The following is a 19,516-nucleotide window of genomic DNA, read 5'->3' on the forward strand; positions in this document are numbered from 1 at the left end:
CATCTAACGAGCAGTACTCTTATGATGTACGTAATTTGCATTGCAAATGCTACTAATTGGGTTGTGCTTGAGACACAAATCACTGGTTTACTGACTAATTAACCAATGTATTTTCAAGCTTTCGATGATTATAGCCCAAAACATCATGTGAATTAAGTCCGTATCTTCATTTGGTTGTATTATTATGCGTCCTCTGCGGACCTGCCAATGTATACTAAACTAAAGAATTCTTCTAATTCCCTACTGGTTTTTCTTGTTCATCATCCTCTTTATCTTTAGACACGATATCGAAATCACAATATAATATAAAAAAGAGAGCATTCTTCTTCTTCTTCTCATAGGTTTTGGAGTTCATAGAAGTAGATAGGGTACTAAAAGTGCAGATTTTCCTCTCGCCTCATCGTCTTCTAAGCCAGGAATGGTGAGAGCGTTCACCATTCCCTTTCTGTTTCCATGGATCCCATTGCCTTGCAAATAATTTCTTAATAGTCATTGCAGTGCAACAACTTGCATAAGTAAATTAGTAGACCTAAAATGCTGATTGTTTCAGATACAAGAACAGTATCCGTGGATTTCGAGTAGTTTACCTCTGAAGTATGGGGGCATTACAATCCATAAAGAGAGGGATTCAATTTAGCTTTTATTATTGCTACTTTATCTCCTAATGCTGCACTGGTCATATGTCATATGTCTTTGCTGTAAATAATACCTAATAATACAAGTTTAAAAAGCATTGGAGCACGAGTGGTAACTTCAATAAAGGTACAAATAAGCGGACTCTAGAAAGGAAACATAAGGGGGGCATTTCATTAGAGGAAGACAAAGGAGAAAAGAAGAAACTGAGGAAGAAGGTTTCTCTGTTCTAGCCTTCTAGGCCTTCTTATTTGTAACAGATCTTGCTTTCAGATTCAGAAAGATTGCCCTGGTGTTAACAAGCAGAGTAAGAGTGCGTTAGTACCTAACAATCCATGCATAATTAAATTAACTACAACTAACAATAAAACACTCTTGCATGCTGCTAAATGCATGTGTGTATAGACGAATAATACTACCAAAGTAATCAAGGTCCATCTCGTTATTACAACTACATTTTTTCATTTCAGAGACCAGAAGCAACATGCAAATTATTACTTGGATCTTGGTTGTTCTTAACAAAATGGCTATTCCTCAAGTCTTTGGAACTGAGAGAAAACAACATTAACATTTACATCACATTTTTGGTCATGCCAGCAGGAATCTAGAGGAGATAGCAGAATTTCACTTGTTTGCTGCATATCTTCCAACAAAAATTCATGCCACCGTAATTTGTGTCTCTCTGTTTGACTTAAATTTGAGAAAGAAAAATGCCCATTAGGGTTTAGCCACTTTTATAAACAGACAGATCTTAGGCTCGGTAAGACTAGAAAATGATAGCATCCCATGACCAATGTAGTGTGAGTTCTTTGTTTAGCACCCTGCAAAACAGGTCAGATTAGAGCAGCTCCTTTGGGTGCTTTGAACATGGGATTATTTGCTGACGACTTTTGTATGCGTGAGTGTATAGAGTGGGTAGTGGTCAGAGGCTTGTTAATGATCTGTTTCTTTGAGGAGTGACGGTATCAAGGAGAAGAGAAAAAACACCATTACTTTAGTATTGAGGTGTGTTCCGGCCCTAAGTAAAACTTTCTAGTGTAATCTACTAATCCGCTGTCTTGCCCACAGTACAATTTATTGGGGTCTGTTCCCACCCTAAGTAAAGCTGATGCCACCATCCACCTGAAGTAGATTGGAAACAGTTGGTTGTCTCAAAGGGCACCCCCCAGTAATATTCCCTTCCATCTGCACCTGGCAACTTTTGAAAAATAACCGTTGGCCAAATTTGGCTGAATTGATTATGAAGATTTTGATAAGGCATTATCCCATATGAGACAACAAGGCTGGGAGTACAAGTGAGAATTCTAGATGTTGGCTGGCCATAGAAGGTATCGATCAACCATTTCCCATACAGACTTAAGGAGAACATTGCTGCAGAAACTCATTTTGTAAAGGAAGTTCCATGGATGGAAAGCAATTAGGTTAAATAAGGTTTGTGCTTCAACTGCAATAAATGTTACATTCTATGACATAGGAGTTAGATTCTTCAATTGCTCCTTATTGAGAATGATCATTCTGTAGAAATTGGTATAGCCTCTATGGACCTTGGTGCTATGGATGAGCTCTCCGGCTTGAGAACAAGCTTCATTTTAAGAGGAGGGGGAGTGTTTGACTTTGTAAAAGGAGGAAATGAGGATGTAAGTAGTGGACAGTTGTCCATGCCATCTGTAAGGTGTAAGTGCTCTGTTTTGCATGTTGGGATTGTGCATGCGTGCGTGTGGAATAGAGCACCGCCTTAGGATAGAGTAGTGGATGGTTTGCATGTTGTGTGTCAGGGGGTGAGGACCACAATTTTCCAAATGAATTAGTAAGATTACGATTTAAAAAATACATGATTTCAAATGGTTTCAATCACTATCCCATGAAAAATAATCGTAGCACACTGTGAGCCAACTGCTCTTCCAATCCAATTTGGGCAGGAGAAAATAAGAGTTAACAACAGAACGTATAGTTCTTAGCAAAACTACACCGACAGAGTGTATTTTCCTTTTCTAGTTTAAACAGTCATTAGCTTTTCTCTAATAATAAGTTTTCAGGTAAGAGGGTAACAGGTTCCTATTTTTTCTTTCAATTCCAGAACTACAACCCATATAAGGAATATGTGCTGATTCAGAGCAGATACAATGGCAATATGAAACTTCATCATGCTCTTGCTCTTTTAAATAGGAAATGGTTGGTATTATTAGTAGTATTAAACATAATTGACCAGGTGCAATGTGATAGTTGCACGTGGTCTTCCTTTGCACTTTCTGCAATATATTCAGTTACTCTACTTATAAAAAAAAAAAAAAAAAAAAAAAAACCCTAATATCAGATTTCTTTCTTTAGTCCATTATGTAATTCGTTGAGTCCAGAATTAATATGCCTCTGAAAGTGATGTATGCTGTGTCAATCAATTGCTTCAATCCGTGTGAAGATCCATTGAAAAATTAATATATGTAACTCATTCACATATTGGTTCATACTTGCACAAGAGCTTAGCACAGACAACGGAAGATAAATAATAACACACGAAGTTAAAGGATATGTTCATACCAGCATGAGGCGACAAAGCTGTGAAATATGACGCGGAATTGCAAAGGCATGTATTGGTAATTCACCCAACCAACTATAGGCCAAAACTGCTAGCCACAAGTATCAAAGCTTTGGTGATGCCAATGTAACAAGTTGGCTTCCTAGTCAAACAATGAAATATGGTTCAACATACCTTCCATGCCGTCAACTGAATAGAGGGGTAGTCCTTTCGAACTTTATTCTTCACTAAACCCAACGGTCTTCCTGCAATACCAGACTATATCATTAATTTTTAAAGAACAAAGTAATCTTTCTCCTTCATGTTTAAGAAGGTGTTTCTTGACTCTGAATTCTTTGGCATAATAATTCTTCCAGGAATGTCAAAATCAGACAGGCTCTTTTTAGAGCAAAAGTTCTTCTGTGAACTGGTAAAGGTCTAAATGCCAAAAGAAAACAATAAATGTCATCCAACATGAAACTTATTCCCAGTCATGAAGTGTCTTCTCTAGATTCTAGAAGGTAAACTTTTGCTCCCCAATTCCCCATTCAGTGCTGAGTAAGCCTTTAGGGCTTGATGGTCTGAACATTGGAATGACACCCCCTCTCCAGGCCACCCCAAAGCCCACCAAGCCATACACACAGAGAACATATGTATTTAATCACAACCTATGTTTTGGAAGTAGTACTATGCATCTTATCTTTTCTGTTTTGTCAGGAATGTGAAGACAGTCACATGAAAACAAAAGTAAGAATCTACAGCATTTTGGAATATTTTAACTTCAACAACTGACAACTACATCCATCATCTCTAATAACATTAGAGCTCGTGATAAGACAAGAAAGTAAAAATTAAACAAGTCATAGCAGAAATAACAATTGATGGCACTAGTCCAATAAAATTTACATATTACTAATGACTAAAATGCAATAAATGGTACACATCACAAACCTTCGACTACCAAACCATAGTACATCATGAAGAAAAAGTTGTTCCAAGGGGAAGAGGTTAACTGTTCCAATAACACCTAATAATAGAACACCGCCCATCAATACTTGAACAGAAAATTGAATATAGGTTAGAGAAGAACAAAAGGCCCAGTTTAATAACTTTTCAAAATTGCTTCAATCGTGCATTAGACTGATAATCAGCAAACAAAGAACATGAACAATAGCAAAACATTACCTTCTTCACAACAGTTTTGTTGTCCTTCTTCCCTTGAAAATTATATCCATTAACTTGTGGAGGAAGTGCCCAAAAGGTCCTCCATATGCAAACCCATAGAGCTGCAAAAGAGTTTTAACTTTTCAGTACGTAAACACAAACAATACAAAAATATAACAACTGACTCACAATTTGTATAAACAACACTGACTAATTTTCAATTTGGCTGCTGAGAAAAGGGGAAATATATTAGAGACTTCATATTTGGAGACTCGATGATAGTTGACTGATCAAAAGAAAAGGCCTTAACGGGGCATAAATGCCTGATTTAATCAATCCATGGAAAAGAAAGAAAAAACAAAAAAACAAGACTAAAAGCTACTGTTCGGTCCACTTTCAGAATAAAGAGTGAAGAGTTTGATCCATGCCATACGAGCTTACCATTAAGTGAAAACAAATTAAAGACGATATTATCAAAGTTACCATACCATGATAAGAAGTAATCTTTTCAATTGAAGCTTCTTGATCCCAGAAATCTTTTGGGCAACTGCATCACTACACCCGGCTAAAACCCCGGCTGTGATTGCCTGAAAACCAAAATTTTAAACCAAAAAACAAGTGCAAAAAGCATTATCTCTAACAACATCAAACTTCTTTAAAAAGCCCTCCAACTAATATCTAACAACAGGCGAAATAAAAAACAGAGAAACGGATAGAAACTTTAAAGAGCATAGCTTAGTTAAAAAGAAGGGGTTTCAATCCAGAATGAAAGAACCTTGGTTTTGAGAGGGTGGAGTTGAAGCTGAAGGAGATATTTCCTCCAAGCCACGTTGATAATGTCAGACATGGTGTGTGATCAACCTCTCAACTCAATCGTAACTCTCTCTTACTCTGTATCTCTCAATGGGATTTCAGACTTGGACACAAAACGAGAGTGAGAGCTTTGACCGAGCATAGAACTGGAAATGGGATTTGAAAGTGATTAGGGGATTATATAATTGAAAGAAAAGGTTAGGTGAAGTTGGAAAGTTTGCGTAGTGTCAGACCTCAAAACAAAATATCAAATAAAAAAGGAAAGAGAGAAAATAGGAAACAGCACCCAACTAGCTACGGCGACCGCGAGTTTGTTAATTAAGGAATGCCACTGTTCAATCTCACACTGAGTATAAAATATGAGAAATGATATTTGTAATTATGGATGTATAAATGTCATATAATTATTTTTAAAAAAATAATAAATATAAAATTTATATAAAAATAAATTAATTTTTTAACAGTAAATCTTACTCTTTTTCAAAGTGACTGTATGACGTTTGTGCATTCCATGACTATATGTAACATTACTTATAAAATATAGATATAAAGAGAAAATATAAAGTACTTTCTATAAAATATGAAGTATAAAATAATAAATAATAATAATGAGAAAATTTTCTTATTAATTAAGAAGTGTAAATTTGTTTTTATGAAATTTTTTTATGATTTTTTTTATGATTAAAATATTTTTCATTTATAAATATGAGAATTATCTCTTAAACACGTGACAAGAATATAATTTTTTAAAAGTCTGATTTAAAAACTCGACATGTATTCCTTTATTAATAAAACATGTATTTATCACATAATTAAGGGACAAATGTCAATTCGAATAAAAACTCTGATCTTTTTATTATTTATTTATTTTATATTATTATTTTTTTAAATTGAGAAAAACTGTCTTTAAATTAGCTAGCGTGTTCTCCACAAATTTGGAAAATATGTCAATTTTCTAATATATATATATATATATATATATATATATATATATATATATAAAATATTTGTGTAAGGGAGGACCGTAGCTCCATATCTTATTAATTAACCACACTTATGATGGAGGAAAATCGTAATAAACAAAAGACAAGGCTTATAGGACTACAACTAACTAAATAAATAAATGAATAAATAAATTAATAAAACTCCACTGCCAAGACAAACAAAACCTCACTAGCGCTCATATTAAACAAGCCTAATACAGGGTAGACCAAGCTTGTCTATACGTAAAATTCCATTGAGGTTAGTAGGAATATTCTAAGAAAACCATTGTTGAGTGCAACCCCTTGCTCCCAATCGTGCTAAATAATCTGCCGAAGCATTCTCTTCTCGATATATATGTGTGACTTGAGCATATAATCCTTTCAAAAGCTCTATTATTTCATCCGAGTAGTCTTCTAGATACCATACTTTACAAACTGATGCTTTCAACAATTTGACCACCAACATGGAGTCTTAACTCCAAATCAATATGCACCACTCCCATCCTTTTGATAAAATGAAGGCCATGTAGCAATCCCTTAAGTTTTGCAAAATTATTTGTATTCATACCAAGATATACCGAATAGGCCATGAGCAAGTTTCCATTTGCATCTCTAAGCACTCCACCTGCCCATGCAGTACCAAGATTACCATGTGAGCTTCCATCGACATTCAACTTTAGACGTCCAATTGTTGGTTTTGTCTATCGAACCACCTTTGGAACTGATCTCTTCATAGGTTTAATAGGGACATTAAGCTCCATTAAAATTACCTCGTCTTGTCTCGACAACAATTTCCCCCCTTTGAATTTTTCTTCCATTTTCGCAATCCATGTTTTAACATTATACCAGACGGTAGCAGCTGAATCTTTAACTTCTTCCATCCGTGCCTTACACCGTCTCAACCAAAGACACCAAGTAACAAGTGAGAGAATAATACCAAGAAGTTGCCCCATTTGGGAAGACTTAGAAGCTTTTAAAAACCAGACTTCCACTAACTGTTTCCATGAGGTTCCTGTAACTCTACCATTCCTACTTGCGCATAAACTCGTCTCCAAACTTCCTTTGCTATATCACCATTTGCAAGTACATGGTTTATATCTTCATATCCACCATTCAAGCATCAATCAAATTCATTACTTTATCATCCACACTTAAAACATTATTGAATACTTTCCACATAGTAAAAGAAATATGTTTTGGAATGCAAGAATGCCATACACAATGAGACCATCTAACCTTAGGAACTCTAACTCGAATACAATTCCATGCACTTTTAATAGAGAATTTTCCATCATTATTAGCTGTCCATACAAGCAAATCAGAACCTGCTATGCTTCTACTTAGATATCCTGGAATAAATGTTATTATCAAAATCACAACATTTTTTTTATTGAAATAATAATAATTATCATTATTATCAAAATCACTGCATTTTCTATTAACCCATAAAGTTTTTCTATCAAGAAATAATAACCCATTTTGATACAAATGAAGGGGGAGAAATAATAACAACAAGTCGGAGGGAGAGAAATATTCATTATCGGCCCACTTAGTTGATTGGGCCTTGATCGGTGTTGTTTGGAGTCTCCGGCAGTCTTCTGGTGCGACTGTACAGTGGCGATGCGTACATCCATGGCGGTGAATAGAAAATAAGTGCAGAGAAAGTAAAGAGAGATGAACACCAATATTTACATGATTCGGCAATCGGCCTATGTCCACGGGAGTTTGGGGAGTGTAGTTTTCACCATAATATATTTGTTTACAATCTCATGGTCCCTCATATCTCACTGTACAAAGAAGGTTGAAACTCTTCCCGTTAGAGATGTTGTCTTCCTCGAGAGGTTTTTTAAAGAAGAAGATGATCTGATTGAGAGATAGTTGAAGTTGTTTGTCAGCATCAATAGGCCACAGGGAGAGAGATTCATTCCCAGCCCACTAAGTTGACTGGGCCTTGATTGGTGTTGTTTGGAGTCCCCGATAGTATTTCGGTGTGGCTGTATGGTGGCGATGCGTATGTCCATGACTGTGAATGAAAAATAAGTGCATAGAAAATAAAGAGAGATGAACACCAAGATTTACGTGGTTCGGCAATTGGCCTACATCTACTGGAGTTTGGGGAGGGGAGTTTTCACTATAATATATTTGTTTATGGTCTCATAGTTCCCCATATCTCACTGTACAAAGAAGGTTGAATCTCTTCCTGTTAGAGATGTTGTCTTCCTCGAGTTTTTGACGAAGAAGATGATCTAATCGAGAGAGGGTTGAAGTTGTCTGGGCATCCCCTTTTATACAATCATCTTCCTGCAACTGTTGGTAATTGCGTGTCTGACCCTTCACTGTACATACCGGCCTGCCATGAGCTGGTTGGTCTCCCTTGCGTGTATCAACTTCCATTATCTTCCTACTTTTCCTCTGACCCCTCTAATAGTTGTATGCTCTCATGTCTCTCATTATCTATTTTTTGTTTGTTTTCTTGTACCTAGTGGTGAGGTGGGCCCAACTATGGATTATGATATTTTGTCCTTCACAAGTGCCTTAATATTAGCACTTATAATTAGTCGAAAATTTGTAATTAGATCGATGCGCGCTGAACCCTGAGCATGTCTCTATCTGTGATGGTTCCTAGAAATTAACATGAACTTCTGATCGAGTTGAGAAAAACGTGTTACTTGACATGCAGAGTCATCGATTATCTATTGTTAAAAAAGAAAAAGAAAAAAATGCAGCTTCCTGGCACTCATGTAACCATGCATGATATGCATTTTCTTCCTTCCCGGAATGAATCCGACAACCAAAAGTATTAATAATTCATGTGTATAATCTCTTTGATTATTATATATATATATATATATATATATATATATATATATGGTGGTTGTGGCTGTTTCAAGGAAGCATCTCATGATGGTGATCTGCAGTCTTGGAAGCATTAAGCTCATTTCAACTATAAATAAATAAATAAATAAAAAGCCATTGAGATTAAAATATTATAAATCTAATTAAAAAAAGGCATCTTGATTAATTCGACACCTTATTTATCCACGAGGTGTACTGCATGCTTCCAATTATATTGTTGCTGCAAAACAGGAAAAGCCTAGAAGATTTCTCTTGTCCCCAAAGAGAATGAGATAAATGAGAAATATTTCTCCATCCAAGGTGGTGCTCTGCTAATTGTTATAAGAAAATAATTATCATTTAATATTTTATTATTCAAACACTTATAACAACGCCTCAAGTCGGATCCATTGATAAGTTGACATCTGTCTCCTCAACCATGCCAACTCATCTTACGAAAACATTCAAGAAAATAAAATATACCTAATTAGCATACATTATAACTAGAGCACATGATCAATTCTCAAACATTCATGTACAACGCTTTAATTCCCGCGATATCATCTGCATGCAAGCCTTTGGTCACTCCACTAGAGATGGTAGACTCCATAATTGCTCCCGGAACTGAGCTATGGTCAAGTCCAAGAAGGTGCCCGATTTCATGCAAAGCAACTGTCTCGTAGTCGAATGCACCCGGGTTGCACCAACACTAAACCGCTCATCTGCATCGTAATGGAATCTCCCATCTGTTGGTGCAAAAGCATGAGCAATGGTTCCACCAGGTCCATCAAAATCATTAATATTCCCATCTCCATGCGCCCTCCTACTAAAATCAATAGTGATATCTGCTTTTGAAAAGCCTCGAGCTTCCGAGAATGTGAAATGGGTATTTGCTGCCCATGTTTGAAAAGCTTGTGCAATGGGACTCATGGCTTGAGCTGGGGTTCCATGGAGAAATCTGTAAGTGAGATGATATTTTGAGGCAGGCCACTTTGGAGCATCCGGAGAGAAAAAGCTATAGTGAGAGACGGTATGAAATGAGTCATGGTGGTGATGATGTCTCTTCTTGTTTGATTGCATCAGATTTGTACCATTGAAAATATCTGCCACACCACAACGAGGCATCATCATCTTTGATACTGTTTCAGCATCCAAAATCCCAGTGGCATTGAGATGGTAATTGAGCTGGTAAGTTCTCATGGCAGATTCCAAGAGTTCGTCAAAATCATCATCGTTGGCATGGGTGCTATTTTTGGTTTGGTGATAATAACCAAAGTGTTCAAGGTACATTTTGAGGTCATGGATGCCTTTGAGCTTGTCACCCTTGTGACATCCCTGAAGATGCTTGAGAAACCCAAAGGGTGATGACTTTCGATCATCCCAGCCTGGTGGAGTTCTTGCATGAGAAAGGAGGGGAATAAGACCAAGGAGGAGAAAAGTGATCAGAGAGATGAGGGAAAAAGCTTTAGAAACCATGACTAGAAAGAATCGAAATCCAATTAAGCAGGTAATCAATTATGTTGCAAAAAAGCTGGTGCTTTTTCTAGATTAGTGATGTTTAGAATATATATAATGGGTTGTGATCTTGAAAAAGCAGTCAAGTTTTTCCCCCTTATGCGAATTAGTCAGTCCTTGCAATTACTACCTAATTACACGAAGACTTTCCCTTTTTCGTTTGGACTGGGTTTGTTCTCGATCCACTCTTTCAAGTTGTACGTATAAATTGACCCGATCATGTCCACACGTAAACGAGTTATAGAGTTTATTTCTAGAAGTAGATGAGGTCCGGTGTTTCCTTTGTAAGCTGGCAATTTGCAGGGTCTGAAGTTTTATTTTAAAGAAAATATGTTATCTTTTGAATTATTGTTCAAGTTGTCCTTAAACTCTAATAATTAATTATAACAAAGTTGGCTAGGAAATTAAGACACTGCTGATCATGATTCGGTTGAGGTATGATCAAATGATTAATTGTTCAAAATTAATAAGAGAAATTTTGACGGTCGGTTTTTTAATTGGTACTACGTACTCTAGAACATTAATTAATGGAAGAAATTTTAGGTATTACTGCAAGCGTCTCGAATTTATCCGTGAAATCTGAGAATAAAATATTGGAATAGCTGTTTTGCCGTTACCGTTCTAGGTGACCGCTGGGAAGTTTTTATTTTATTTTATTTTTTACTTAGTGATTAAAGAAGTGATTTTAAATGTATTGGTATATATTTTTTATTTTTTAAAAATATTTAAATATGTTAAAAAATGTGAATAGAAAAATGAAAAAAAAAAATTTGCAAAACACATTATCGGTAACATAGAGCGGTGCAACTCAGACGGCGGAGTAGCGCTACTCATAAAAAAATACACCCATGTACACTCATGAATTGAATTACTTAAAAATAAAAAATAAAAAATAAAAAAGTATAAATTAATAAAAATAAGGGTGGCCACCTTCTAGGATGGTCGATCTGTGCATGGCCATGGCCGCCTAGGTGTCGTTCGACCACCACTGGGAGTTTTTAATTTTTAATTTTTAAATATGTTAATATTTGTGATTAAATATTATAAAAGTATAATTTCGGAAGCACTAACCTTTAATTAATTTTACTCATGTTCATGATCATAATTAGCATTTCTCATATTCTATCGTATGAGATTGGATTAAACCTTAAAATGCGCGCCATTTCATTAGATACTGCCATTAGCCATAGCATTGAATATTGCTTAAAAATATATTATAATTAATTATATCTAAACCCAAGGCCTTTTGGTTTTATAAATTTTGGAAAAACAAAAGAAGTTAAAAAGTTTGTAAGTCACGACTCTTGACGAGTAAAGTTACTTTTTGCATAGATACTATGTACGTACGTATAAATTATGACTCTTGGATCCTCTTTCTACTCAAGAAAACACATGAGGTTTTCAATTACGTACGAAATATAAATACAATTAGGATAAAAAGGGAAGAGAAGATCAAGGTACAAATAAAACATCATGTATTTATCTTGACATTGCCAATTATAGAGAGAATATTAAGTTTTAGGAAGTTGGTTGTATATATAGTACTAATTGCTTGAAACTCAATAATGAGTATTTTTATTTTAAGCTACTAAACAGATCGGGATTGATAATCACAATAATCCAACATAAAGCATATTAAAAATGTACATGTCTCTTTCCAAACAGCCTTAATTGCGATGTTATTTAGGACTATATATATATATATATACCATTATCCAATTAATTATGATTATACAAGTCATTATGAGATCATAATTATTAGATAGTACTAGCAATGAGACATGATCTGGGCATCAGATGATGATGATCTTCAATCCAAAGAGGAGCTCATTTATACATGGATGGAGGCATCTGTAGAGGTGGAGGAGCATTTGGTGGGCCAATCCAACCTAGCATGCACACGATTAGAAATTAATTAAACAACGTTAATAATTAACCTAAAATTAATAATGTTTGATGATATTGCTGATTATAATAAAGGAAACTGGTGTGAATTATTATGGTACAACCTATGGAGGGGTCCAAGCCTCTGTGTTTGAGCTCTGCATGCTCTTGACAAAGAGCACATGGTTCACAGCAGAAATGTACACAGCAATCGCAGCAAGGATCTTCCGGTAGTCCGAATTTTGATCTTAATTTCTCTCTATACATGCAGGAGATCACCCACTGGCATTGGAACAGCATCAAACACCCATACACGAAGCCTTGAGCAACGCAAGCTATGTGAAATGCATGAAACAACAATAAAGATTAAAGAGTTAGTGCCTTAATTTAGAGATTTAAAAGTTCGATCCCATACATCTGTAATTGATACGTTTTTTGTGAAGTTTATCCCTTGATAATGATATATATATATATATATATATATATATATTTGTGAGTGCATGGTATTGAAATCACGAGTTGAATAAAAAGAAGAAGAAATTTCACATACAGCTTTGGCCTTCATCCACAACTTCAGCAATTCGGCCAAAGGTGATGCACGGGAGACAGCATGTTATGCAACCTGCACCATCATCATTTCATCAGTTTATCTTTCAGAACGCCAGTAATAAGATCCAGAATATTGCCAAAGGTGATGGTCAGAAAACGTGTGTTTCTCTCTCTCTGCATGTGTCACAGAGAGAGAGAGAGAGAGAGAGAGAGAGAGTTTACATGTACCCACGTCTTCAAAGTCCAAAAGGCTAGCAGACCATTTCGGCTGCCGACCGGAGCGATGGTCAATGTTCATGTTTGCTCAATGCCTTGTGAGAGTAGTAGTGCAACTGCATGCAGATCATGATCAGGATTCTTCTAGGATTTATTTCACACTTCCTGGCCACCATTTATTTATTTTATATACATGCTCGATCGCTATCTTAATTTTGGTACATCCGCCTGAATAAATTATAAATATTAATTGTCTTATCTTAATTTAATAATTATGCAGCTTGAAATTTCTTCTAGTACAACAGATCGAGAAAATCTAGAGCAGAGTACACCGAGAAAGGGACAAGGAAAAACATTAAAAGAATACCATCATGATCTTCTAACAAATATAGGATTAATGCCAACGTCTGCCAAGTGGTTTGATCATCATAAGTTTCTTCTTAAATATATATTTGCCGTGCCGATACAACATTGCTATTTTTATTCATTCATTTACAATACAATTAGGCAGCTTCTAATTTAAATTAATCAGGATACGCATGCATGCAGCTCATCATCATGATGTTAAGAAAAGGCAACACTGCCGGCTTACCTTTTTTTTTCAAAGAAAATTCTTTTACTACTACCATTGTTCTATAGAGAAATCCAAGTACTGTCCTAAAAAATTTCCAGATATATATATATATACTAGCAGTGGTTTAACGTGCAAAGTCGTGAAAGGTCAATTACGATCATGTGTTAAAAGCTTTGTATGGAAGTTTCAGTTCTACAAATTAACCATATTTGACAGTAGAGATCAATGCATGCATGTCATGTTATCTCCAATTATGCAGAAGATGTAGCAAGCTCGTATGAAGCAAATCCACTCTCTATGTTCCTTCTCTCACTTTTTTTCATCATTAAAGTAAGCCTCTTATATTTTGGAAGCCCCAAAAATATTATAATTGTAGAAAAATATTTTATCTCAATGATTTTAGTTAATTAAGAATATTATGATATTTAAATTATGTTAAAAACTCTAATTATTTATATAGTTTTATTTTCTTAAAAATATTTAGCAAAACTTCATAATTTATTTAATGATAAAATATTAGTATTTTATAAATTAAAGTTGATTTTAAATGTATGATATGATATTTATTTTTTAATTATCTATTTTAAGTAAGTTTATTTAAATATATGATTTGATTTACCGTTGAATCTAATCTAGAGACTCAAGATGAAGGGTTGGGATTTAAAGACCCAAATCCTAACTTTTCCCTCTTCCCTCTCTGTCTCTGCTCCCTCCCTCCAGCCGCATACCCCTCTCTCTCTCTCTCTCTCTCTCTCTCTCTCTCTCTCTCTCTCGATCTCTCTTCTCCTTGGCTCCTCCCAGCGCCACCAGCCTCCGTTGTCGCGTCACCACCAAGCCCAATCACCTGCGGCCTTCCCGACGCCTATTTCCTCCCCACAGATCCCTCTCTCTCTCTCTCTCTCTCCCCGCAACAGGCCAAAGCCAGTAGCCCTTTCTTCCTCTCCCTTTGATTTCCCTCCATCACGCTGCCACTGCGCCCCCGTGAGTAGCTCCTCCCATGAGATTCGATAGCCACCTCTCGTAGCGCCTGTAGCTCCTCCCTAGCCCCTCCACACAACGCCTCTTCATGCACGGGTTTCTCCCTGTAGCATCGCCGTTAGCCAAGCCCACGCCACCGCACCACCACGACGGCCTAGATCCACCACCTACAGCCCACGATGCCACCACTAGCCTTCCATGGCACCTTCTTGGCTCCTCCATGCCCAATCGAGCCTCTACCTCTCCCATTTTGTGATTTTGTAAATTTATACATTTTGTGATTTTGTAGAATTAGGATGATTTACGATGAGTTTGTGATCATCCTACGGTGATTTTGAGATGATTTACAATGAGTTTGGACTGTGCTTGCTGTGATTTTGTGATCTGTTGGGGTGATTTTGTGTGGTAATTTTGTAATCTAATGTGGTAATTTTGTGATGATCTGTTGTGGTGATTTTGTGATCCGTTGTGGTGATTTTGTGGTATTTTGGAAAGAATATTGCTATGAGGATGTAGAGAAGAATGAAGAAGAAAAGCGTAAAATATTCATACTGTTCATTGTTGTTCATACTGTTCATTAGGCAATAGATGCTTTTAAGTATAACGATATAAATAAATAAATATATATATATATATATATATATAATATTATGTATTGAAGATGTGGATGTGGCATTCTTGAAGCTTGTTGATAATTGCTTAATTTGTTTGGGTATTCAATATTTTATCATTACTTTTCATTTACTTTTTATTACTTTTTATTATTATTTACTATTATTCAATATTTAATCATTAATTTTTATCATTTTTTATTACTATTTACAGATTATCTGAGATCAATTAACTATCCAAACGTAAGCTTAAGGCAATTAATGCTCCACCAATTCAAAGAATTAGCTGAAAGCAGAGAGACCATGCCAATTGCCCATGGGTTCACTTTGATCGGGCAGGCAATGGGATAAGTGTGAGCAGGCTAAGCAGTGAGCCATTTGGTCACAAGAGCTTCACTAAACCAAATGGTTCAGACTTCTCCTCCAACCATCCAATATCAACTTCTTCCTTTTTTAATTAAAAAATAATATTTATAGTTTTAGAGTGTGCTATTGTAAAATATTGTATAAAACACACATCAACGATGACAAATAAAGTAAAAGCAACACAATCTAGAACACGACGCACAATATACTTGGTTCAGCAAATTACCTACATCCATACATCCACAGAGCTGCATAAATCTTATTAATTAGAGGAGATTACAATCAATTAATCTAAAGTTGCACTCTCTAGGACTTTTTGCTCTCTCACACAATATACACTCACTAGACAATTGTTCTCTCTTAAAATATGTTTAAGGCCGTGCAAGACATGTCTAATATGATATATTTATAACAAACGATGCTGGAAATCCTAATTGGCAAAATCTGCGTTTTTCACTTGAGCGGCCTATTGAGCGTGCCTCGAGTGAACGGTCAAATCAACATTGGCTCGAGCGGGGTGTCAAGCAAACACTAGGATTTATGTCTCGTTCGAGCGAACTCTCAGACTTGCCTCCGCTCGAGTTCACTGTCGAGTGGAGGCAAACATAATATCCTCCACATGCCAGCCACTGTTTCCAGCCAAGCCCTATTATTTCTGCAGCTCATAGCTCCTGTCTTCAAGCTAGAAGACGTATTGAAGTCAAGCCCCGATTTTAGTCTTCCACATACATCGCTCTTAGTCAGCACATCCACTGGGCAGCTCACAACTCCCACTGCACTAGGAGTATCTGGTCTCAAACCGACCTTGGTAACCTTAGCCAACTTTCCCAGGCTTTCATGAGGAACAACAAAGCTAACTCTCTTTGGCTTCCTCACATGTTTCGCGTGATCAAGCCTGCCTTTTGACACTCTTGTATTTTCTTGCACATCACTAGACCTTGATGTTAAATATAAAGAGTTAGATCTCTTACCATGCGCTAAGACCAGCACACCCTTAGTGATCTTCCAAGCTCCTTTAGAGAACGCTACTGCAAAATTGTTGTCATCAAGCTATCCCACAGAGATCAAGTTTTTCTTCAAACCTGGAATATGTTTGACTTGCTGTAAATTCTATACGCTCCTGTTTGGAAGTGTGATGTGCGTATCATCTACTCCCACTACATCCAGTGTCTCTCCATCAGCCGCATACATCTTCCCAAAATCACCAGCAACATAATTTTGCATGATTTCTTGATATGAGGTGCTATGGAACGAAGACCCTGAATCTAACATCCAATCATCAATCGGACTGTACACTACAAGAAGTAAGGCATCATGAATTTCTTCTGCCACACGTTCACAGCATCATCCTTAACACTTTCTTGATTCCTGCAATTTCTCTTGATGTGACCCGGCTTGCCAAAACTTCAGCACGTGATCTGCTACCCAGATCTCGTCTTACTCTTCCATCTGCTCTTGGAGTTTGACCTATCATGTCCTCTGCCTCTATTGTCAACAATCAGGGCCGATCCAGAACCCTAGGACTTACCTGAGTCTCTCCTACATACCTTTTCAGCAAATACCATGTCCCGTATGTTATCGTATTTCAGTTTTGTTTTGCCGGCTAAACTACTCATAACCATCCTTATGGCCTCCCAACTATTTGCAACAATGCCTACAAAAGCAACGCTCTGATCTCATCATCAAACTCAATATCTACATAAGACAGTTGGGCTACAGACATACCTTCTGACATTTTCAAATTGAATAATTTCTTCATCAAGTGCATTTTATTGTTCGCAAATGACTTTTCATACATACTTGACAAAGTCTCCGTGAGATCCACTGTGGTTTTCTCCTTACTGACATTGTGTGCTACTATTTTGGACAAGGTCAGTCGAACAAGCCCTAGAACATGTCGATCTAACAGGGTCCACTCAGCATCATCCATACTCTTCGGCTTCTTACCCAACAGTGGAAGATAGAGCCTCTTTCTATAGAGATAATCCTCAATCTGCATCTTCTAGTACCCAAAATCAGTGCTGTCAAACTTTTCGATCTTGGGTGTAATGACTTTATCTCCAGCCATCATTCTCCTTTAGATCCGACATTGGCTCTTGATACCAGTTATTGTAAAATGTTATGCAAAACACACACACCAACGATGACAAATAAAGTAAAAGCAACACAATCTAGAACACGCCACATAATATACATGGTTTGACAAATTGCCTACATCTACAAAACTGCAGAAATCTTATTAAGCAGAGGAGATTACAATCAATCAATCTCAACTCACACTCCTAGAGCTTTTTGCTTTCTCACACAATATACACTCACTAGACAATTGTTCTCTCTCAAAATATGTTTAAGGTCGTGCAAGACATATGAAATATTTATAACAAGTGACGCTGGAAACCATAATTGGCAAAATCTATGTTCTTCTCTAGAGCGGTCTATCGAGCGCACATCGAGCGAACGGCCAAATCAACATTGGCCCGAGCGGGGTGTCGAGCGAACACTAGAATTTGTGTCTCACTTGAGCTCACTGTCAAGCAGGACTCGAGCGAACTCTCAGACTTGCCTCCTCTCGAGCTCACTGTCAAGCAGTCTTGAGTAAATTCTCTGACTTGCCTCTACTTGAGCGGCCAATGACTCCGCTCGAGCGGTGTGGACCAAAATCCATAGTACTCAACATGTGCAAGTTTTGCGCACTTTTTCTGAAAATGTTGAGTTCACCATTAAAAAATAATTTTTTTATATAGATACTAGATTTATCCATTTTTTTCAAAAGAAATATGTGGGGCTTGCACACCTTAATTAGGACTGTATCTAATATTACTTTGTTTTTAATTCTTTTACTTATAATTAACTTAGCGGAAAATATTCACTCTCCACGTCACTAATAAGACAAAAATTGATTTATAATTAAAAAAGTTTAAAAATTTAAATTTTTTTTATAACATAGACTTGGAAAACAAAGTTTAAACTGAGTACCACATGATGTAAAAGATATCAAGAACTGATAGAAAATAATGAACTCAATTGCCTATACATTACTCCTTACAATATCAGAGCAGACAAATGTTACAAATTTTTGAGACACGAAATAAATAATTACAATCTCGCTACATACAGGCATACGGACGCGAAGTCCCTGTGCACCGTGCTGACGTGGCGCATTTTATTAAAAAAAACGTAAGAGACAATCGAAGAGGGAAAATGGTGACCGTATAGGGTTCCAAAATTCCAAAGAAAACGAAGAAGACACTTGGGCTCGCAATCTCAGTCTCCCCAAGAACTAGATAGTCTCTTCTCTCACCTAAGTCAGCTCATTTCTTTCTTGGTAAAGGTTGCCGATTATTTTTTTATTCTTTTCTTACTTTCGGTGAAGCCTCCATTATTTTTTTATTCTTTTCTTACTTTCAGTGAAGCCTCCCAAATGTGTGATGTACCATATGTGATTGCGTTCTTACTTGTTAACTCCTTTAGAAGTGGAGCTCCGATGCAGACTCCCTGTTTATGCGTTATCATCATCATCATCATCATTATTGCATTGTGCTTAATTTGGGTATTGATATAGTGCTACTCAATAATCATTTAATCAGCTAGAATTTTATTATTTTCCAAAATAAAATCAAAGATTAATAAATATTACCACATTTTGGAGATGATAATTAAGGTAGGATATTTAACATTTTTCCATTTCAAATGGCTTTGTGGTGTAGTTTTTGACAAAATACCTTTCAAAGGACATCTCTGTTTATGAAATGTGCAAAAAAATGTGAGACTCTGGAGGTGGCCATCGGGCCTCTACTAAAACTAAAAATACTACAAATTAAAGATTATTGTAACTAAATATATACGTATGTGTGTGAGTGTGGTGGACTTCAAGTCAAAGATC

The 19,516-nt window shown here is 36.3% G+C and overlaps 1 protein-coding gene and 2 pseudogenes across 1 annotated transcript; all 3 read right to left on the reverse strand.

Annotated features, from left to right (window-relative positions):
- Nucleotides 1-625: 625 nt before the first annotated feature.
- On the reverse strand, nucleotides 626-5,350 carry LOC121246990 (annotated as a pseudogene).
- A 4,113-nt stretch (nucleotides 5,351-9,463) lies between these two features.
- Nucleotides 9,464-10,416, reverse strand: LOC121246986 (annotated as a pseudogene).
- Nucleotides 10,417-12,282: 1,866 nt separating this feature from the next.
- LOC121246992 (cell number regulator 10-like) lies at nucleotides 12,283-13,186 on the reverse strand. Its single transcript, XM_041145321.1, has 4 exons — nucleotides 13,111-13,186; nucleotides 12,890-12,961; nucleotides 12,465-12,674; nucleotides 12,283-12,344 (listed from the first exon to the last, which is right to left on the reverse strand). Exons 1-4 carry the CDS (start codon nucleotides 13,184-13,186, stop codon nucleotides 12,283-12,285), a joined length of 420 nt encoding a protein of 139 aa, XP_041001255.1.
- Nucleotides 13,187-19,516: the final 6,330 nt, after the last annotated feature.

The sequence above is a fragment of the Juglans microcarpa x Juglans regia genome, chromosome 1S, assembly GCF_004785595.1.
Source record: "Juglans microcarpa x Juglans regia isolate MS1-56 chromosome 1S, Jm3101_v1.0, whole genome shotgun sequence".
NCBI lineage: Eukaryota > Viridiplantae > Streptophyta > Magnoliopsida > Fagales > Juglandaceae > Juglans > Juglans microcarpa x Juglans regia.

Coding starts and splice junctions, on each gene's coding strand:
- LOC121246992 (XM_041145321.1), bottom strand. CDS start 13,186: ATGAACATTGACCATCGCTCCGGTCGGCAGCCGAAATGGTCTGCTAGC. Junction 12,962..13,110: donor CTTTGAAGACGTGGGTACAT/GTAAACTCTCTC, acceptor ATGATGGTGCAG/GTTGCATAACATGCTGTCTC. Junction 12,675..12,889: donor TGTGGATGAAGGCCAAAGCT/GTATGTGAAATT, acceptor CATTTCACATAG/CTTGCGTTGCTCAAGGCTTC.